Here is a 23,102-nt window from a genome sequence, read left to right as displayed (position 1 = left end):
TTGCTGTATCCCAGTTTGTCTTCATTTTTTTTGCATTTTATTTGCTTTTCCTGCGCGTATTTCTCCTTTTAGAATGTCATCAATGCAAGGGTTGGATGCTATAGTCATCACAGGCTCGTGTCGACAGCAACAATAGCATACAGCAGCGGTCAGGTCATCCCTCATGTATTGCAACATGATTAGAGCCCTCTAGACATGAAATAACACCCCTAGAGTCACATTTACACTCCTATTACCCGATATAGTAGACATCATGGGAGTAAATAAGACTTGTGTGTGTCGCTGTAAATGTGTTCCCCAGGGGGGCTGAGTGGTGGGCAGACAAGAAGTGATGTCAGGAATTCAGAGTTGCGTTTTAGCTCAGTGTGGGTTAAGTAGCCCGTGTTTTTATTCCAGAATTTTGGGGGGGATTATTGTGAGATCATTCAAATCTGCAATAAAAGCCTGTTGTTCTGGCGATCAAGTCTGGTGCTTGTGTGTCTCAGCCAACATTACAGTAACATTACTGACACCTAGCGACCAGTCTACAGTACTACATATCATCACGGCGTCTTTGAATGCATCTTTTGAATACCTTATGTTTGTATTTTACTTCATTTAGCCACTTTCATTTTTTACGACTAATAAGCCATATTCAACCACAAAGCAGCATGATTAATGAATGAATGAATATATTCTAAAACAGTGATAAGAGTGAAGGCGTGAAATTGGAACTGGACTCATACAACAGCGGCCATCCACATCTTTTTGCACTTAAGCAACACCTAGCAGTGCTAAAGCCTTACTTAAAAATCACCTGTGCGCTGTTTGGAAGTTTATGGGAGCAAAAGTACTACTGTAGAAAAAAAAATCTTTCTATGTTTGGGGAAAACTTGTTTGCAAATGTGTCCACATCAAACGTCCAACAGCCTCGAGGAAGGTTACGTGTTTGACTTTTGGTGTTCCGATCACTGCCTGCGATGTGCGAGCTAAGAAGGAAAGAAGCCGGTGTAGCGTCCGTGCCGTTGTGCTGCAAAATACATCAACGACTGTAGTGGTGCAGAGCAATCAGCGTTTGAGCGCCGGCCAAGAGTGTTTCAGGGCCAGTAGCCACCCAGGAAGTGGCACTTATTTCTCCCCCCACGGTGTTGGCCGTGTTCAACCTTCCTGCGGTTGGAAGAAGCTGTACTGCAGCCCACGGGTTCCTGTCGTGAAAACCACCTTTTAGGTCCTCTCAGCGGGACGTGATTGCCAGAAATGGTCTTCAGTCTTCAGTCTGCGTTTTGCGTCTTAATTCGCTCCCTTTGATACACACTTTTTATACACACTTTTTATGTAGTTTGTGCTTGTGTACGTCTTCCTGTCTGAAGTGTTTGATTTAGATTTTGGATCTGATGGCTCTGATGGCTACGTATTCTCCCAAGAGGCTTTCAGTTAAATTTAGGCATCAATAAACAAACAAACAAAACAAATGTAGGCATCAAAATGTTCAAATCGAACTGGTTGGCTCGCAGCTTGCTAGCTTGCTGCCATCTCGAGTGCCTGCAGCCTAAGAGCTGCAATGTGACGTAAACAACGAATAATAGAAGTGTAAAGGTGACTATAGGGGTGTTATTTCATGTCTGAAGGGCTCTAATCATGTTAAAAACTGTTTTTAGAAAGTCATAAACAGGTTTTCTCGGCTCTAACTACAAAAATATTGCCTTTATTACCATTGAATCCTGGATCGCAGAAATTCATTTATCACGTTTGCGTCTGGAACCACTTAACCGCCATAAACGAGGGACGACTGCATATGTAAGAAGTGGATAAAGTGGATAAAGTACACAATAGCGCTTCTTGGAGCCACACAATACCCTGTTGGAGAAAAACCCAGCTCATTAGCATTAAAGCTACACACACACACAAACCGCTGGGGTGCGACCCTGTCATTAAGATTTGTTGGCTCACGTTTGCGTCGGGAGTGGAGAGGAAGTTCCGGATGAGGAAGAAACTTTACACTGAGTGACCGCTGGCGTTTTATGGATTTACCGAATGATTCCTCCTCACTTTCATTAAGCGAGCACTCACTATATGATGAAGAGTCATTCCGTGTCCTCACACGGTCATTCTATCACACGCAGGCAATACAGTAAGTGGCTGGAGGTAAAAGTAAATCTTCCCCCTTCGTCCCCACGTGTTGGGGAGTTTGATTGCACCTCATTGCCCTCCCGAGCAGCGTGGGTGGATTTAAACGCTGCCTGCTGTCCCTGGCGGTCAGACATTTGCATGGCTGACAGGCAGGCCATCACGCGTGGCTTCAGCGCTGAGTCAGTCGTCTCGTCTTGACGCTTCTTGGGTTTTTTTCTGTGTCCAGCATTGTCTTATAGAGGGGGGTCCCCAACCACCGGGCCGCAGCCTGCTACCAGGCCACGGGAAACATTCAGGTGCAATGATAAAAAACAAAAACAAAGTACATTTTTACATAACTACATAACATTTCATGTAAATGGGTTTCAATCTTTGGAAATATTGGCCATTATTTTATTCAATAATAATATACAGTTGGAAACCCCACAGTTGCATGTTTATGTTGTTTGTTGCGAGCAGCCAGCTGTCCCACTTTGTTGGACCGTCCTTGAACGCACCGTCTAACTTTCTCCTGCACAGATTGGCTCCTAAATGTTGATCCTATGTGGGAACGCATCAAGGTACGGAATGCATACAAGACTTAACGACCTGACTGAGCGCTGATTTGTCTGTTCATTCATGCTAGCACATGCTAACCTGTCGTCACATGATAATCCTCCTCGTACTGATGTGTAGTGACTCTGTAGTCATTTTGTGCTTTTAAATCGATGTTGTTCCTTAAGTAAGTAGCATTTATCCACTGTAATGTTCTATCGACACCCCGCCACCCCGGTCCGCTGGAGGTCTGTGGGACCAGAGAGCCGGTCCGTTGGTCCAAGAAGGTTGGTGACCACTGTTAGAGACAGCATTTTTTACAACCCCTCCTATTTAACACCCCCCACCAGTGATTGCCTTGGTGGGCGCATCACATGACCTGATGGGCTGACAGCGAGCTCAGTAATCAGAGGCAGTCACTTATAGATCTGGGATAAGCGTTCCTTTGAGCGTGACTGCCTGCCTGGATGGGCCTGAAGGGAATCATTACATCGATTGGCTTTATTAGTTTTAATCGCTGCCAATCAATGGCATTAGGCGCCATTTGCACAGCGCGTCGCTCCTCTCCTAAACTGACATTTCAAACCGTCGTTGGTGTTGCCATGACAACCCGAGTCATGCGGCGCAACAAAGTACACAAACCCGCCGCTGCTGACTTCCCTTGGGGGGGTAGTCCTTTCAAATAAAAGCCAGCTTTGAAGTTTTGACAGTGGACGAGTTGACAGCAAAGGTGATTCCTTCGCTCCGAAGCGGCGTGCTAATTTATCCTGCCAACAAGAGCCCCCTCCCCAGTATTCATCGCAGTCCTCAATAAATACTATTTAATTCTTTCAGAAGAAAGCAGGGCGGTGGTGGCGGCGGTGGCGGTGGCTCCCACTCAAGGCCCATTTGCTCATCAGGCAATTAAGGAGGCTTTCTGCTTCCTGCACATAAACGAAGGAGCCAACGCTCATCAAGCGGGCGACTGGAAAAGAAAAGGTCTTTAACTCCACCACGGGACGATGCTGAGTGGTCGGTGGGTTAGGAAGTGGGGCTAAAACCTCGGGAGACAAGAGTGAGTTAAAGTTTTTTCCATTCCTTCAACCTTGTTAATCATTTGCGGGCTGCATAGCTCGTGTTCGCTCGTTCAAACACCTCTGGGGGCACCACTTTCAACGAAAACAAAAATGCTGAAATGCTAAGTCAGTTTTAGACATTTCACTGATGAAAGGCGAACTTGGAGTGCCAAGCACTCGTCTGTCGTCTTCCATTGCCGTTCCATTTCCACTGCATCGATTTAAGTGTGTCACAAATGTGGGTCAGTCGCGCTTGCCTTTCGCTTAACGCAATTCAGTTTGTGGCCGGGCCGATGATAAGGAGGTATCAGATTCAAGCGGCACGTAGGTGAAACAAGAGGCTCGGCCGTATTTGAAGCGTCAGTGACAAGAACACCCCAGCCCATTAGAGGCAAAGACCAGCAACCAGCAACCAGCCTGACTGGCACCCTGACTGGTCAATGGGGGTACACCTGAATGGATAGCAGTTGGCTTCCTCCAATTTGAGGTGTTCTGATCAGATCTGACTGGTAGGACCCTGTAAAGGTGGACCCAGAACCCAACAGAGGACAAGGAGATATAGTGGGTTTGGACTGGTTTCACTTCAAGGTTGCCTTAAGGAAAGGTCCGTCTGGGTGGCTCTGCTCGTTCTGCTGCCGCCATGACCAGGAGAATGTTTGTTTATCTTTTCCAGCTGTCACAGCTGCCACCTTTCTAGGAAAACTTGCTACAAGATTTTAGAGTGTGTCCGTGGGAGGTCATTGATCTGAGCTCGAACCTTCATCCCAAAGTTGGCATGCTGGAAGAGAAAAGCCCAAACTGTGCCTCCTCTTTGTTCCCTGCAGAGAAACAAGTGATTACTGTTTGAATTCCTCGGTCGTGTCAACGTCAGAAAGGACGTCAGGTGAAAGGATAACCAGGCAGAGTTTAGGGAATGCTCCCGGGGAGGAACTGTCACGGGGGGAAATGCACACAAAATGGAGAATTGAAAATGATAAATGAATTTGTCGTCACCTCCTGCTTTGTCCCTACATCACAAAGCTTGCGGAATGGCGTTGGAGGAGGCGCTTGAGCGAGGTGATGTAGAAAACGATGAGCGCCGGTGCCAATCCTCAAAGGACTTTTCAGCTGAGAGCACCCGTGATGTTCAGCTCATCTGAAAGACGTGTCGAGGGTAGCGAGGTACCTTCAAGCAGTTGCCTGAGTTTTTGTCCTTCCTGTGAAAACCTTGGGAAAAATGACTTCATTGTTCAGAGAGAAGACAGCCAAGGATACGCTCCTACCTGAGGATTGAACACAAGCATTCAAAGGGTGTATGAGATTACCCTGTGAGGATGTGGAATGGACTGTGTTCCCAAACAGGTGCTTGTATGTTCCCAAACTGCAAAGGCCAAGGGAACATAAAGTGGAAACACGCCATGCCAATGACAAGATGTACCATTCAGGGTACACCAACCTTCCCTGGGGGGCTAAGTAATGGTGCCTATGTGCCTTTTCCTGGTCCAAAGGGTGCAGGTATGTTCTCAAGCTGTAAAGTAGGGGTGCACGATAGTTATTAGACCAATAATTATGGGCCGATAACATTAAAAACAACCAATAATTTTAATAAATGCTCCAATGAGGAAAGACTACCCTTTCTGTGTGGGTGAGCAAATCAAGCGCTCCTTTTTTTGTCCTGCCTGTAATGTTAACAGACATTGTAACTTCCCCTGACCTCCTAGTTGTACCAAATGCTCCAAAAAAAAACATCGAGCACACAAAAAACCTTATCAGAGACCTGAAACGCCATCACCGCGGCGTTTGAAAAGGGGAAAAGGTTTGCCGGAGACCTCTGTGGCGGCACACCGGCTGCTGGGGGCGCCTGCACGAATACAGTGCACCTTGCTGGGCCACAGCAGGTGGCTCCTCCCCCTCTATACTCTGGTTCTCCTGATAGTAGTGATGTCATGATATTTCATTAGGACTAATCAACCAAATCCTCATTCGTTCCAGTCCTTCGTAACTCCAGGTGTGCACAAACTACACGTAAATCTAAATGAAACAAGTAGATGTAAAAAAGGTTTTGGTTATCAGTATCATATCGGATAACATATGAGAAGCACAAAGTTATCGGTATCGGTTTGAACAACAAAGATATCGTCAAGGGCATAAAAGTAGAGCGTTTGGGGGTACCATGCCAAGGACAAAAGACTGTACCCCTAAAAAGGTAGCCGTATCATGAGATTCAGTCTCTTTTTTTAAGTACCATACCTGGTGAGGCTAAGTAATGTCTGCAAAGTCTGTTTGTGCCTTTTCCTTTTCCCGGTCCAAAAGGTACAGGTATGGTCTCAAGCTGGAAACATCAAGTGTCAAGGGTGTAAAAGTAGAGCTTTTGGGGCTACCATGCCAACGGCAAGACACGGGACTGCTAAAGAGGCAGGGAAGGCGTGTTTCTGTCCTTCAAGGTAGAATTACAACCAAAAAGTACAAGTTCCTAGTCTGTACCACTGTTGTGACAAGCCACTGCACCCCACAGTATCTTCTCCAGGAAGAAACAGGCTATGGATACAACATAGGACAGGATATGTTCCCAGAATTTGAATGGTCAAAAGTACAAAAAAGTAATACCTCTAAAGGTTCCAAGACTTTGTACCCCCTAAAGATTCAACAATGGTGGTTTTTCAGAGAGTGCGGGCGTACTGGAGTAGTCACTCGGTGTTCTGTGCAGGTATGTTGCCAAGGAGCCTGCCATCTGCCATTTCTGTCCCTTCAGGTACATGATAAAGAAACCAGGATCAAACATTTACAAGAATGTACAAGCCAAGGCTACGAGAACAGAACCTTCAGAAGGACCACCCTAACCAAGAGGCTTTGTCCACCTGATGTTCCAATGAAGTACTTTTTCTACAAGTGTACTTATGGAAAAAACAGCATTTGCAAGGACTTGAAGGAGCGATCTGAGATGTTCCTATAGCGACAAAGGAGAAGAAGCCAGGAGGAGGCTCCACAGATGGAAGCGCAGACTCCAGCGCTACAGAGGCGGTGGATGGAAGGACGGTGGGGGGTGGGTTTTTCGCTTGTTGTTTAGCGTGTGCACATGTTGTGTTTGGCATGCGCGACGTGACAAGACGTGCGCTGCCATCCACAGACAGGAGGGGCGAGGATGAGGAGGAGTGAAGCAGGCAGATGTCCGCAGAGAGGACAGGTGAGACGGCCGTCAAAGAGAAGCTCCTCCGAGAGAGAGAGCGCCATGTGGAGCGAGGCGGCGTGATGGACGGATGAAACTTGCAGCTTTGCTCGCCCTGTCATCCCGCTCAGCTCTGCTATCTGTCAAAGGAGGAGTGCACGCCTCCCTTCCACAGTCCCTGCATGCACTCCATCCGTCAGCGTGGGAGACTGTGTGTGTGTGTGTGTGTGCGTGTGTGTGTGTGTGTGTGTGTGTGCGCGCGTGTGATGTGATTGGGAGGGGGGTGGACCATGGAGCCCGGCCGCTCTCGGTCGCTGAGTGTTTACACGGCCTGAAGACTGCAGATACTGCACGCTGACAATAGAGACACCACGCGTGCAGCTTTTATGCATGTGGAGTTGTTGGTCGACTGCTGTGCTACATGCTGTGTTTTTTAGTGAGTCCGATGTACTGTATACAAGCCAGCCTCCTGCAGCCTTTATCTGCACCTTGGATGTTTGGTGGAGCGTGGCAGCTGCTGATAGCCACTATCAGCCGCTCACACACACCTCCTACACTTTTCTTTTTGCCTTTCACAGCTTTTCTTCCCTCCACGTTTCGTCACTCCCCCTGCCCGACCTGTCATCCCCTCCGTGTTGTGTCTCCATCTGTGTGACCCTGATTGGCTAACGAGGCCTCGTGATGCGATACGGGCCATTTCTCTCCGGGCTGAACCTTTCTTAACTGCGCATTCATCTTTCTTATCCTTGTTCAGAATTGGTCACCTGTGGTCAGCAGCCAGCGAGGAAGGACTAACGTCGTCAGGAGAACCAAATGATAGCAGCCAACGTAGCGTACAGAAAAATGTTCAAAATAATGCGGGCGAGTATCAGTAATAAGTAGGGGTACGCGATAATTCATAATTCATACCGGTCATATTGTAGTCATATCGATAAACAAGATAAAATTAAAAATAACTCCAATCGTTTTTAAAAAATGCTTAAATGAGGCAAGATTACTCGTACTTAGCAGGTGAGCAAATCAAGCCCTCCTTTTAACGGCCTGTCATAACTTCCCCTGACCTCACTTGTAAACAAACATTCACCTTCCGAGGAAGACATTTTGCACGCTAGTTGTACCAAATGCTTCACGATGAGGGGGGAAAAACATCAAGCACACAAAAAACCTTATCAGTCAGCTAAAACGCCAGCGTGGTGGCGTTTGAAAACTGCAAAAGGTTTGCCAGAGACCTCTGTGGCGTCACACCGGCTGCTCGGAGTGTGTGCCCAAATACAGTGCACCTTTCTGCACCCACAAGCAGAGAAGATGCTAACCATCGCACAAAAACTTGGACTTGTGGACATGCTGAAGGAAGGTAGAAGTTACGCGGCTGTAGGGCGCCATTGCGGAATAAATGAATCTTTGGTTTGTTACCTTAAGGAGAACAACTCCAGCGTTAAGTTTGAACAGGGATGCAAAAACGCTACAGCGGAGCGGCGCCAGGACGAAGAAGCGCAGTCAGAGGAACTTTGAAATACACGTGAGTCGCTATTAATAATTTATCTGCCTCGTAGGTTGATCATTAAAATTCAAACGAAGGTTTGAACTTTGAGTGTCTGAACAAGAGAGAAACGTGAGAAAATGTTAATGCCTGTCTGAGAAAAGTGGCCAAGACGCTGCACGGCATGCAGGGATGGCTGCAGGCTGCGGGCTGCAGCAGTACGAGCCACGGGTGGTCGGCGTTGAAAGGTATTTGATGTTGTGATGTCCGACGTGGACTAAGCATTCAATATTACAAGCTGGAACGGTGTAGCTTCTATTGCTGATGAAGTCACGTCCTAAGCTCTCGTTTTGTCTCGTATCCCCGCCCCTCCGTCTCTCGAAGAGAAAACCACAGCGAGTCCAAGCCCATTAGGAACCACAGCACGTCCAGGAAGCCAGCAGCACCAGCGGGAGAGAAACTAGAGAAATTAATGAGCCTGCTTAACCCGCGTCAGGCCGCAGGCGACGTCGCCTTCTCTGTTCCCGCTAACATCTGTAACACCACGGCCTTTTAAAATGGAAAACATTTCCTGCCTTTTTGCCCCCTCGCAGCAAGGATGGTGTTTACTTGAACCTTTGTCTTGGAACACCATTTGATCCATGCAGGCTATCTAAGGTAACAGGTGGCGCTACGAGGTGCTTCCATTGGGAGTCACGTCCACTCGGCTTTTCCATCCAAAGTCACGGAGCTCCTCAGCCTGAGTGGTCCACGAGAGACGCATGAGAGCCAGCAGCGAGCACACACACGTGGGAGGAGAGTGGTCTGGCTACATCGCCTCCACCTCCGGTCTACTCCACTGGACGGCCGGCTGAAGATTGAATTATTTGGACGTTACGTGCTGAGATTGAATATTTCATGAGTTTCAAGTGGTGGGCTGAAGAGGAGAAATGAGGTTTATGAGGCGAGATAAAAAGACCTGGAGATGAAGTGTGCAGCTCACACCAGCGCAACATTTCTCTTTTTTCACGGTGACTGAAGATGTGATGAACGATGGCAAAGGAACCCCCAAGTCAAGTGCAGCACCTGAACAACAACTTTGTATATTGCATCCCTCCCCCCCAGCCTCCTAAGCTGAAAATGCAAATGCTCATGCATACCCAATTGGACCATTGGCTGCAGTACAACATTGCCACAGACCGTTCAGCAGGGGTGGGGAACCTCTGCCTCCAGAGCCATACTGTATGTTTCTTTCCTATGATGACAGCAAACACCATCAAACTGATGTATTTTATTTAGTTTTTGCTGACATTTTAAAGTCAAACATGACAGAAATCACAGTATTAAACTTTCTTATACATTTGAATCCATTTTCTAGCGCAGTGCGCGTGTCCAGAGCCCCTGCCAGCTGTCCTTCTCATATTTTCAGGGTAACACACCAAAACTTGATTATTCTTGAATAATGCGGTAGCCTGCCCGGGTCATTGAGAGGTCAAGAAGTAAACTTCCCTCCTTTAATCAAATAGTCAGCTAGCCAGTTCAGCAGAGCAAACCCTTTTGACAAAGAAGATGGTTAAAAAGAAAGAACTATACGGAGTGCGGGTCAAAACCGTGCAGCAGCAGAAGTCACAGTAATGGTAAGAAGTATTTGATGTATTATTGGTTAGCTTCAGTGTAACCATGTTATTAAAAAAGAATCAATTCAGAGACTTACTATATTCCGGAATTGTTGGTCTTGCTTAAAAATGCACGCATTTAAGTTTCAATGTTAAACTAGAAAAGCACTCAGAGAGCGCAGACCTCCGCCAAGCGCCGGAGTTCCCCCCACATTGTGATTTACAGCATAAATATTAGTCCTACATTTATTTTATCTGCATATTTATATTCCTTGCCCATGAAAACATAGCATTAGCAATTGGCTTCATCATGATATCAATATTAGTTCTGTAGTTATTCACAAAAAGGCCATTTTCCGTAATGGTGGTTTTCTTCTGGATCAAGCGCAATAGCTTTGAAGGATACAACAAATCCAGATTCCACAGTGTCTTGGCGACATACATGGTGTTGGTTGCATCTTTGTAGCCTCATATGTTGTCTTCCTATGGTGACAATTCCAAATTCCAATTCCCTATGTTTTCATATTGTGGATCATAGTATCCGGAATGATTCCACAGTCTGGATCAGTCTTTGATATTTGTAGAACCTATTGGAAACGTGTCCTGTATTTTTTTTCCATGTGCTCTGGCCATTTTTGTGGCATTATATGCACAAAGGCAGAAAATGGTTCTATGTCGCAATGTTAAAGAACCCTTTCAAAAAAATTTCTGGATCCAGACGGTGATCCGGATCACCCCCAAAATGTAATCAATTCTTCCGTATCCCATTTTTGACAATTCCTGAAACTTTCATCCAAATCTTTTTAAGTTATTTTCAACTCAGACAGACAAACAGTCATAGCCCCCGCACCGTGCTTGTGCTTGGCGGAGGTAACAAAGTAACTAGGTGAAGCAATCTCAGGAGAAACTGAAATCACCCCCTTCTTTGCACAACTACCACTCACAGAGCTGCGCCGAGTCCCGATGCCCCCCACCACTGCACCCCAGTCCCTCCTAAGCGGCTTCAAAAGTGGGCATTTTAAACGCCGGCGTGGGCGTTAACCTTTGACTCAAGCGGTGGCTCTGTGCAAACGAGGACGAGCTAATTGATGCCCGGCGCAGACCTCGTGTCTTTTTACAAGCAGAGCAGAGAGCCTTTATTTGCTTGTGTGCTATGGAGGGCCACGGGGGACACGCTGCAAAGTGGCAATGCTTTTATTTTTATGACCTCTGCTGCATGGAGCAGCGCTCCTCCGCGCCGCTGCTGCTTTCCCTCGTCACATCGCTCCTCTTCCTTGTCCTTTTATTACAGTGCATTTCCACTTAACGACACCCTGCTCTGGAGAAAAATCACATGTTGAACTTAAGGGGAAAAAAACTCATCTTGGAGGAGCGGCCGGGTATGGATTTGCAGATAAGAAGGAAAGAGTTGGCTTGCAATTTTCCCCGCGGCGCCGTCGGTCTGTAGAGCGGACGGCGAGATCCCTGCAGCTCATTTTCCACATCACGTCCCGCCTCTCGTTGGCTGGGATAATCCAGGCTGATAAAGGCTTGTGGAGTCGGAGGAAAGGAACATCCTGGGTGATTGCATGTGTGTGTGGTGTGTTGTGTGTTGTGTGTAGTGTGTGGTGTGTGCTGTGCATCGCATTGCACAGATCAATACACACTTACAGACACAACATTAGGTACACCTGCACTATCAAATGAGATCAAAAGTGAAGACCTCCACCAAGGCAGGGAAAATCCTGGTTATGTACCTAATTTACCTGGAAATGACCAGTCCCCCCCAGCCCTGTAGGTTGAACAGAGGTGCTAATATGTACTATTATATTTGGGCATGACAGCACTGCTAAAGCACCAAAGAACAGCAACACTCTGATTGGCTCTGATTTGAGCGCAGACGTCCTCCAAGGCCTACTGGGTTCTATTGTGCATCAGGAGGTGTTAATGCCAATCTTTGTGACCTCAAGCCCAAGTCACACCAGCTAATGGGGGCTCCAGTGGCCGGTCTACGTGCAAGAAACGCACAAAGGGCTGATTTTCAAGCCCTTTTGTTCTTTGTCACGTCCAACAAGCACGTTTTTTCGTACGTCGTCCGTACGACCAGCGTGTGTCTGTCATACGTTTTGCTGGTGTCAGGTTTTGGACAAAATGTCAATTTTTTTGTACGTCGCCCTTGCGCCACACGTGCACCCCGCACACGTAATTAGTACAACCAACACACGTTCAGATGTTTTGCACGTGCTCCATGCGTGTCGAGCGAGTCGATGGTGCGTTGCCCGTATGTGAGAGTATGTGCGGATAGTTACTGAAATATCGATACTTCCAATACCAGCTCTTGATGCTGTGAAGTCGACTCTCAAATGAAAATATTGATACTCTTGATCTTCCGATTAGAGAAAGCACTGACATAAAAAGTGGGTGTCACATGGAAAGGTCTGCTCACAAGGTCTGAGATGAAAAGTACGATCCTGCAACCACAAGCCACGTGGGAGGGGCTAAATAGGAACTAACGAAAAGAATGGAAACTGGTTCGGCCCACAACAGGAAATGGGGGCTCTAGAGGAGACACAAACAAAGGTCAAATGACAAATAAAGCAGCCTATAAAACACAACTGGAGAATTTAGGGTACAAAGGTAGCATAAACAATCAGAGGACGCCCGGTGGGATACGCTGCGTCCGTCGCTACAAAGCTGATGTGCTTCTCCTTTCTTGCAGGAGACAGACTTGCTGGACATAGCCTACATCAAAGACGCCCGCAATGGAAAATGCACCAAAACACCAAAGGTAAGACAAAAGAAAGCACACACCTCACAATTCATCAAGCATCCCCTCATTGACTCTTTTTGTTTTCCTGCTTGGAAGACTTTGGGGAAGGTTGTATTGTTGACATGACAACGGCAGTGAGGATGAACTGGAAGTGATGAGCATGAATTGAAGCCCACGCAGGCCAGTGTGCTGCATTGTGGCTTTACAACAACTCATTACAATGCAGACTCTGCGTGCACACAACCCGGAGGTGTTAGAATGCACCAACAACCACAACTCAAACCTTATCGGCTGTCCTTCCACACATAATGTTCATGACAACTTCGCCCTCCGCGTTATTGCATATTGCTAACAGCGTCGCTCTTCATCGCTTTAAATCCACAAACTGGGGGGTGGTCGGGGGTCGCAGCAATGATGGCACGCAGAGAGAGAGAGAGAGAGTGAGGGTTCATGCATTTCTAAGCAGCTGACGGAGTGACGGCTCGCACGTGGCAGGTGAGATGGCCCCAAAATGTTGGAAAGCCATTACCGGGCGGGACGGCGGCACTGTAATGACAGCGCTGGTGGGATGTGCTGCCTGAGGGCGTGATGATGAACCACCGGGAAGGAAGAGGAAGATGGAGGATGTGAGGTCAGACGACTCAAGTGTGTCTTTCACAGCTTCTATTTCTCTCAAGGATGTTGTCAACATGCTTGGAAAGTGAAAACGTGTGTAAAGTACAAAGGCAATGTTTACTAAGGTACCCTATTTGTCTTCCCTGTGTCCATCCATGTGCTAGCAGGCTGCTTCCTGCTTCATATAGACCATGCCCGTCTACCCGTCTACCCATCTACCCTTCTACCCGTCTACCTGGCTACCCGTCTACCCTTCTACCCGTCTACCTGGCTACCCGTCTACCCTTCTACCCGTCTACCGGTCTACCCTTCTACCCATCTACCCTTCTACCCGTCTTCCCGTCTACCCTTCTACCCGTCTACCCGTCTACCCTTCTACTTGTCTAACCGTCTACCCTTCTACCCGTCTACCCTTCTACCCGTATACCTGGCTACCCGTCTACCCTTCTACCCGTCTAACCTTCTACCCGTTTACCCGTCTACCCTTCAACCCGTCTAACCTTCTACCCGTCTACCCTTCCACCCGTCTACCCGTCTACCTGTCTACCCATCTACCCTTCTACCCGTTTACCTGTCTACCCTTCTACCCGTCTACCCTTCAACCCGTCTACCCTTCTACCCGTCAACCCTTCCACCCGTCTACCCGTCTACCTGTCTACCCGTCTACCCGTCTACCCGTCTACCTGTCTACCCATCTACACTTCCAGCCATCCTTCCATCGCATCATTTTTTCCAGCTGGATTGTTCAGGTTGTCTTTGAAGACGTTTCGCCTCTCATCATAGCAGATAGGATGACTAGATATGACAGGTCCATCTAGTCCTTGAGCGTAAACCAATGAGGATGACTAGATAGGACAGCTCCATCTATTCGCTGAGCATGAACCAATGAGGAAGACTAGATAGAACAGCGTCATCTAGTCTCTGAGCATGAACCGATGAGGATGACTAGATAGGACAGCTCCATGTAGTGGTAGAGCATGAACTGATGAGGATGACTAGATAGGATAGCTCCATGTAGTGGTTGAGCATGACCCAAGGAGGACGACTAGGTAGGACAGCTCCATGTAGTGGTTGAGCATGAACCGATGAAGCCTGCTCAGACGAGATGTGAAACATCTTCCAAGACGACTTGAACAGTTCACTTGAGATGGAGTGAGACTACAATGACTTGGGCGAATGACAACATTCACGGGCATTTTATCCAGATTTGCAGCAAAATGTTGAAATGGAAATTGCTTGCATAGTTTTGTAGAATGTTGATAACTACACCCTCAGTGTGTGTATTATTACATATTATTGTTATTAATCAGTTTGGGCTGCACGTTGGCCTCGTGTTTAGCATGTTGGCCTACTTATTTTCATTTGCATTTATTTATTTATATTTTTGTATTATTTTGAAAGGGACAGTGCATATTCCCAAACACTTGTTGGTGTGTAACTAGTATCAGCCCAAAGGCTACTTTACATCTGTAGTCCCTGGCAGGTCAAAGAACAAGACAAGGAAGTGTGTGACAAAGATAAGATAAAACAATAACGACGTACAATAAGATCAAACGTTGTAGTGAAATGAAGGGTCACACATGTGGTTGGTCGTAAGACTCTGTTTGAGATGGGTTTTAAATGAACTGAGGCCAGTAGAGTCTCTTGGGATGTTGTTCCACATTTCTGTTCCTTTGACAGATAACACCTGTTGGCTAGCTGTTTTGCGTCTGTAAGGTATTACACAGTCACCTCTGCTGGGGGCTCTCGGTACCTTTCCATTCACAGCGCATTTCATCTTAATCAACCCACCTAGGGGTGGTGGAGCGAGTCCATTTCAAAGCCGAGACACTGAACAGGCTAGTTTACATTTCTATAATTGTGGAAAGTAAGAATATTGTGTTCTGGAGAATGAAACAATGATGAAACCATAACCATTTTCTGTCAAACACTTTCAAGGCCTTTTTAAAGAGTGATTCTGTTCATTTTAAAGTTAGTCCAGCTTGTCAGTGACCAGTTAGTAAAACAGTATTCAAAACGGAATACAGAAACATTAGAGCAGCATTCTCTGGCGATGATGATCTGACTTGCCTAAAATTGTGAATATTAGTCCAGAGTAACGCCAAGATATTTAAATTCATGTACAAACTGGAGCTCATCTTCCTTCAGAAAGACTTTGTTGCTGGTCGTTTTGAAAATAACATGCAGACGGTTTTTAGAGATCAGTAAAAGACATGATTTAGTAATGTCCTACTAAATCTAGTCATTTCTAGTCATGTTTTTCAAGGCTTCTACGTTCGACTTTGCATTTGTAAAGATGACAGCATCGTCTGCATATAATACGGCATTGAAATCTTTGCAAATGTTTGGTAAATCATGAACATATAATGAAGATAAAATAAGGCCAAGTATGGAACCTTGAGGTACTCCAGCTTGACAGTCCAAATATGGGGATTTGATACCGCTGGTGGACACACACCGAGTTCTGTTCTCCAGGTATGATTTCATCCAAAGGATTGCTTGTTCAGAGAAATTAAATGTAGTCAATCTAGACAATAGTGTGTGATGGTCAACCGTATCAAACGCCCTCTTTAACAAAAGGACTGGTATCTAAGGACCATTTCACTTTTTCTAGAAAAACATCGATTGCTGTTTCAGTTGAATAATTAGAACGAAAACCAAACTGCATAGCATGCAAATGGTTCTTACTCTTATTTAGATGACTTAGCAATAGTTTTGTGAGCCATTTTTCAATAATTGTAGATATAACAGGCAATATAATGACTGGACATATCGAGGAATCCCTGTGCTTCTTTATAAAATGTGCATCCAGACCAAACACATCCTTAGCTTTTCAACTTTTTAGCTCACTGCATGGGACTCCTTGATTTGGGCTATTGTGAAGACAGGGAAGGACTCATTAACCGGGTAGGACACATTTTAAAATGACTTAAAAAGTTGTGTCATTTCTTCAACTGACTTTTGAAAACCATATTTGATTGAGTTGCCACAGTGACACGATCTGTAACACGTTCATGATTGATTTGTACTTCTAATCCTCGGCCTTGTTCCGTTCTTTCATCAGTTCATCTACTAATGTTACCTCTAGCAGCTACTCCAGTTTCAAGTGATTTTTGAAGGAGTTCATCCCTCGTCTTCATTCATTTTCTGCATTCCTCGGTGAGCCAGATCACCTTTAGTGGTTTTCTTTCTCTTTCTCCTCTTCGGAAATGAAGCTAAGCTATCGTTCATGAACACTATTTGCTATGATGTCCATTCCAATCTATCGCCTTCAAGGCCTGTGCTACATGTTCATGTATTCAAATGATTTTATTTGCTGTTTTATTGATTAGAATCATTATGTTATTATATCGTGTAGTATTATTGTAAAAATGGTGCAGTATTGTGAAAAATAGAAGTCAACTGTTTTAGAAGCATTGGTGTCCCTTTCACATCCACCAAATATAAAATTGAATTCAATTGAAAAAAATGATGAAAACATCCTGAAAGAACTCCACTAATCCTATAAATTCCCATGAGAACAGGCTATATCATTAAGTGTAGCCATGTTTTTAATGCCCCTAACCCACAGGGCTGCATCAAATCAGCGTTAAAAATGCTGCGTTGAGATGGAAAAAATAATCAATAATGCTGATCAATAGCGGTGATGTATCATTGCTTTCTGTGTGTGTGTGGGGGGGGGGGGGGGGGGGGGATAGAGACAGAGATTGTTCGTCATTTTCTTTCTTCAATACTGGTGTATAGTTTTTACATGTCTTCCTTCAGCTTCATTTGCACCAAACCAACATGGCTTCTGAGTGCTTGCAGAGCAATATTAGCACAATCGCACTCAACAGGCGGCACGTAATGAAAAGTCTGCTCGGTCTTGCCTTTTATGAATTCCTTTCTTTCCTTTCCTTCACTTTTCGCTCTTGATATGTGGGGGGCATGCGGGCGGCTCATCTGACCTCCGCTGACCTCGCTCTCGGGTCATGCACAGCAACGTGGAGAGGATGCACAAGAAGAGATGTGCAGGTGAGCGGAATAACAAAGACGCAGCATCAGATGATAATTAGCATGTGTCCGCCCGGCCGTCATTCACGCTGATTAGATTGGCCGCTTGTCAGAACGACAGCCTGGCAGGCTTTGTGCGACGGGCAGATCCCCGAGTCAGTGGCGGAGATGACAAACACACATCGCCGAGAGACAGGGACGTGTAGGACGGATGCATTGTTTCTTTTCTGCGGTTATTTTTAGGGCTTCTGTGTGTTTCATTTTGGAGCAGGCGCTAGTGTTTGCTCTCCAAAGCTTCACTAAAGCCTCTTTTCCAACACTTTTGTTAGTTTGTGCATTTCAAAAAGCACAAAGGGGCGGAGCTGACACAGAATGGTCACTTCCAGAGATGTCCTCCATGGCTGTCCCGTGTGGCTGATTGCCATCCCGCCTACACACTCCACACAGAATCCAAGCGGACCACGACTTAGCTTGCAACCCAGAAGACTGCTGCTAAATACGGCACAGATTGTGTGTCCCCCGCCCGCCAGCGGTGTAACAGGATCCGGGGAAAGACCAGCAGGCCGTCATCACGGTGGCTCCTTGACGCTGACAACATCTGCTTAATAATAAGCCTGTGGGACGCAGCAGAGAGTGCTACACGGGACACCAGTTGGAAAGTTGAACACAATCTGTCATGGTTTCAAAACCATTGTTCTCGTAGCTGGAGGCCATGGAAATAGAAACACCTGAATCCCTCGTTTATGGCGGTTCACTGGTTCCAGACCCGACCGTGATAAGTGAATTTCTGCAAAGTAGGATTCCTTATTTATAAATGGAGTATTCTGGTAGTGAGAGTCTCAAAAACATGTTTACCTTACCTTCTAAATACACTTTTTAACATTATTAGAACCCTCTAGACATGAAATAACACCCCTGTATTCACTTTTACCCTCCTATTACCCAATATAGTAGACATAATAAGAGAAAATAAGATATATAAGACCCTTCCGTGCATCACCACCTTACCGTGGTGGAGGGGTTTGTGTGCCCGAGTGATCCTAGGAGCTACAGTATGTTGTCTGGGGCTATATGCCCCTGGTAGGGTCTCCCAAGGCAAACAGGTCCTGGGTGAAGGGCCAGACCAAGAGTGATTCAGAAGATCTCTATGAAGAAACACTTGAGGAGAGACAGCACCTCGCCCGGACGTGGGATACCGGGGCCTCACCCTGGAGCCAGGCCTGAGGGAGGGGCTCGTAGGCGAGCGCCTGGTGGTCGGGCTCTCCCCGTGGGGCCTGGGCAGGCTCAGCCCGAACAAGCCACATGGGATCTCCTCCCCGTAGACCCACCACCTGCGGGGGCAACTATAAGGGTCCGGTGCATTGTGCTTTGGGTGGCGGTCGAGGTCTGGTCGAAATCTGGTTCTTGGGACATGGACCATCACTTCTCTGGCGGGGAAGGAGCCTGAATTTGTGAGAGAGGTTGAGACATTCCGACTAGATATAGTCGCACTCACCTTGACCCACAGTTTGGATTCTGGATCCAAACTCCTCGAGAGGGGCTGGACCTTGTTCTACTCTGGAGTTGCTGCTGGGAAGAGGCGGCGAGCTGGTGTGGGCTTATTAATATCCCCCTGGCTCAGTGCCTCTGTGTTGGAGTCATCCCCGGTTAATGAGAGGGTCATTTCCCTACGCCTTCGGGTTGGGGAAAGGGTCCTGACTGTCGTTTGTGTGTACGCGCCGAACGGCAGTTCAGAGTACCCAGCCTTCTTGGAGTCCATCAGAGGGGTGCTACCCCAACTGGTGAATCCGTCGTTTTGCTGGGAGACTTCAACGCCCATGTGGGCAATGACAGTGTGACCTGGAGGGGCGTGATTGGGAGGAACGGCCTCCCCGATCTGAACCCGTGCGGTGTGATGTTGTTGGACTTCTGTGCGAACCACAGTTTGTCCATCACAAACACCATGTTCCAACATAAGGATGTCCACAAGTGCACATGGCACTAGGACACCCTAGGCCGCAGGTCTATGATCGACTTTGTAGTCGTATCATCAGACCTGCGTCTGCATGTTCTGGACACGCTGGTAAAGAGAGGGGCTGAGCTGTCAACTGATCACCACCTGGTGATGAGTTGGATTAGATGGCGTGGGAGGATGCCGAACAGACCCGGGAGACCCAAACGTGTAGTGAGGGTGTGCGGGGAACGTTTGGCAGAGTCTCCTGTTTGTCGAGTCTTCAGCTCTCACCTCCGGCAGAGCTTCGCCTGCATCCCGGGGGAGGACGAGGATATTGAGTCCGAATGGGCTCTATTCCGTGCCTCAATTGCTGAGGCAGCCGATCGGAGCTGCGGCCGCAAGGTGGTCGGTGCCTGTCGTGCCGGTAAGCCCCGAACCCGATGGTGTACACCAGAGGTCAGGGCTGCCGTCAAGCTGAAGAAGTAGTCCTATCGAGCATGGATGGCTTGTGGGACTCCTGAAGCAGCTGATAGGTACCGGCAGGCCAAGCGGCACAAGGCTTCGGCGGTGGTCGAGGCAAAAACTCGGGTGTGGGAGGAGTTCGGTGAGGCTATGGAACACGACTTTCAGTCAGCATCGAAGAAGTTTGGCGCCTCAGAAAGGGGAAGCAGTGACCTCGACTGAGGATATCCAGTCAAACTTGTCTATAGCGGCCACTAGAGGGAGTCTGCTAAAGTGGCCGCTATAGACAGGTTGCCTCTATAGACAGGTTGGCGTCCAGTTTGAATGTTGACCAGTCGAGGAAAAAAAAATTTTAAAAAGGGAAAAAACTAATAACAATAATGTTGACCAGTAGAGGGCACTGCGGACTGCGAATAAAAGTTGTACAGCACTACTAGGCTTGTTATTATCATGGTTCATGGTTTTAATTCATCCTGAACATGCATGAGTCAAACAGTAGCACATCACATAGTACAATTCACAATTTTGCATGTCCAAAAAGGAGTAGGAAGAAGCAAATCTTATTTAATCCTACCCCTCATCAGTTTCACATCAGTTGCAATACATTTATTCACCTCTTGTTCTTCCAAGTGTACTTTGTAGGTCTACATGACAATGTAGTGCAATCATAGCCAAGGTTTTTACGTACTAAAAGGAAGCTAGAGGCTTAATGAGAAACTGATAGAATATATCCACCACCCACAGAACAATCCGCTGTTAATAAAGCCATTAAAATGCATCGGCGACGTGAGTCTCTCCTTCCCCACAACAAGCGGCATTACAGTATTGACCAGTGCACACCAGGAAATAAACGGTGTCATTTCTTACAGGCATTGGCTGGACAGCTATGTAGTGGGGCTTGTTTAACCTTTGCCTTGTGGGCAAGCAGGAAGGAGAGACGATGCTGAGAGATGTGTGTGTGTTCTGAGCTGCTGTCTGGTGGCCGCGTTCAATAAATAAAGTTGGCAGAAGCAACAGGAGAAGTTTCCTTCTTTGCTTCGGAGCTGAATAACACTGACAAGTTAACAGACTAGTAGCGAACGGAAAAGAAGACGGCTTTTTTTGTGTCGAATACAGAAGATGAGGACGTTGATGGATTTGTGGATGAGGATTGATGAAAAATAAAGTGAGTACATTCTAAAATACTTCAATTAAGTACAACCCAACTCAGTTTTGCTCCCGCTGCCGCATGCATGCTAGCGTATGTTTTTTTTTTATTGTAGCGTCACCCGCGTTGGACGGGTGACTGCTATACACAAGGTCTATAACATGTACATTTTCTGCGGGGGATTTTTCAGTGGCTGCTATAGGCAGGTGGCTGTTCTATAAAGGTGGCCGCTAAGACAGGTTTGACTGTAATTGGGCGGTGGAAGGAATACTTTGAGGCCCTTCTCAATCCCACTGACATACCTTCCATAGAGGAAGCAGAGACTGAGGACACAAACGCGGACAGTTCCATCACCGTGGCTGAGGTATCTGGGGTAGTCAAAACGCTCCCCAGTGGCAAAGCACCGTGGGTGGACGAGTTTCGCCCTGAATTCCTCAAGGCTCTGGATGTTGAGGGACTGTCTTGGCTGACACGTCTCTTCAACATTGCGTGGAAGTCAGGAACAGTACCTCTGGATTGGCAGACTGGCGTGGTGGTCCCCCTTTTCAAGAAGTGTGACCGGAGGTTGTGTTCCAACTATAGGGGGATCACACTCCTCAGCCTCCCTGGGAAAGTCTATTCCAGGGTGCTGGAGAGAAGGGTACGACCGTTAGTCGAACCTCGGCTACAGGAGGTGCAATGTGGTTTTCGTCCTGGCCGCGGAACACTGGACCAGCTCTACACCCTTGCAAAGGGTACTGGAGGGTACTTGGGAGTTTGCCCAACCGGTCTACATGTGCTTTGTGGACCTGGAAAAGGCATTTGACCGTGTCCCTCGCGGTGTCCTGTGGGGGGTGCTCCGGGAGTATGAGATTGTTGGCGCGCTACTACGTGCCATTCAGTCCTTGTACAATCGGAGCAGGAAACTGGTTGGCATTGCCAGTAGTAAGTCAATCCTGTTTTTGGTGAACGTTGGCCTCCGCCAAGGCTGCCCTTTGTCACCGATTCTGTTCATAATTTTCATGGACAGAATTTCTAGGCGCAGCCAAGGTGTCGAGGGAGTCCAGTTCGGGGGCACTAGGATCTCATCTCTGCTATTTGCAGACGATGTGGTCCTGATGGCCTCATCGGGCTGTGACCTGCAGCGTTTACTGGGACGGTTTGCATCTGAGTGTGAAGCTTCTGGGATGAGACTCAGCACCTCCAAATCTGAGTCCATGGTTCTCAGTCGGAAAAGGGTGGATTGCTCCCTCCGGGTTGGGAATGAGGTCCTGCCCCAGGTGGAGGAGTTCAAGTATCTCGGGGTCTTGTTCACGAGTGAGGGAAGGTTGGAGCGTGAGGTCGATAGGTGGATCGGCGCAGCGTCTGCAGTAATGCGGTCGCTGTACCGGACCGTCGTGGTGAAGAGAGAGCTGAGCCGGAAGGCAAAGCTATCAATTTACCGTTCGATCTATGTTCCCACCCTCACCTATGGTCATGAGCTTTGGGTCATGACCGAAAGAACGAGATCGTGGATACAAGCGGCTGAAATGAGTTTTCTTTGTAGGGTAGTGGGACTCACCCTAAGAGACAGGGTGAGGAGCTTGGTTATCCGGGAGGAGCTCAGAGTAGAGCCGCTGCTCCTTCACATGGAGAGGAGCCAGCTGAGGTGGCTCGGGCATCTAGTCCGGATGCCTCCTGGACGCCTCCCTGGTGAAGTGTTTCGGGCATGCCCAGCCGGGAGAAGGCCCCGGGGAAGACCGAGGACACGCTGGAGGGATTATGTCTCACAGCGGGCCTGGGAACGCCTTGGTGTCCTCCCAGTGGAGCTGGAGGAGGTAGTCGGGGACCGGGAAGTGTTTACCACCTTCTAAATACACTTTTTAACATTATTAGAGCCTTCTAGACATGAAATAACACCCCTGTGTTCACCTTTACCCTCCTATTACCCAATATAGTAGACATAATAAGAGAAAATAAGGTATATAAGACATAGAAAACATGTTTACCACCTTCTAAATACACTTTTATAACATTATTAGAGCCCTCTAGACATGAAATAACACCCCTATAGTCGCCTTTACACTCCTATTACCTAATATAGTAGACATAATAAGAGAAAATAAGACATAGAAAACCTGTTTACCACCTAAATACACATTCTAACATTATTAGAGCCCTATAGACATGAAATAACACCCTAATAGTCATTTTTACACTCCAAGTACTCAATATAGGAGCCATAGTAAGAGAAAAGAAGACATACAAGACATAGAAAATGTGTTTTCCTCCTTCTAAATACATGTTTAACCAAGACCCAAGTTAAA

General features: G+C 47.1%; 1 protein-coding gene across 3 annotated transcripts in view; it reads left to right on the top strand.

Moving 5' to 3' along the window:
- Window positions 1-23,102, top strand: part of LOC129172081 (1-phosphatidylinositol 4,5-bisphosphate phosphodiesterase beta-1) — a 124,658-nt gene that overhangs the window by 13,590 nt on the left and 87,966 nt on the right. For all 3 annotated transcript variants that reach the window (XM_054761451.1, XM_054761452.1, XM_054761453.1), the window contains exon 3: window positions 12,617-12,685. In XM_054761451.1, coding sequence (XP_054617426.1) covers window positions 12,617-12,685 — 69 coding nt within the window. The remainder of the gene's footprint in view (window positions 1-12,616; window positions 12,686-23,102) is intronic.

This window comes from Dunckerocampus dactyliophorus, chromosome 19 (assembly GCF_027744805.1).
Source record: "Dunckerocampus dactyliophorus isolate RoL2022-P2 chromosome 19, RoL_Ddac_1.1, whole genome shotgun sequence".
In the NCBI taxonomy this organism is placed as follows: Eukaryota; Metazoa; Chordata; class Actinopteri; order Syngnathiformes; family Syngnathidae; genus Dunckerocampus; species Dunckerocampus dactyliophorus.
The sequence above is the reverse complement of the archived record's forward strand: the minus strand, read 5'-3'. Positions and strand labels throughout refer to the sequence as shown.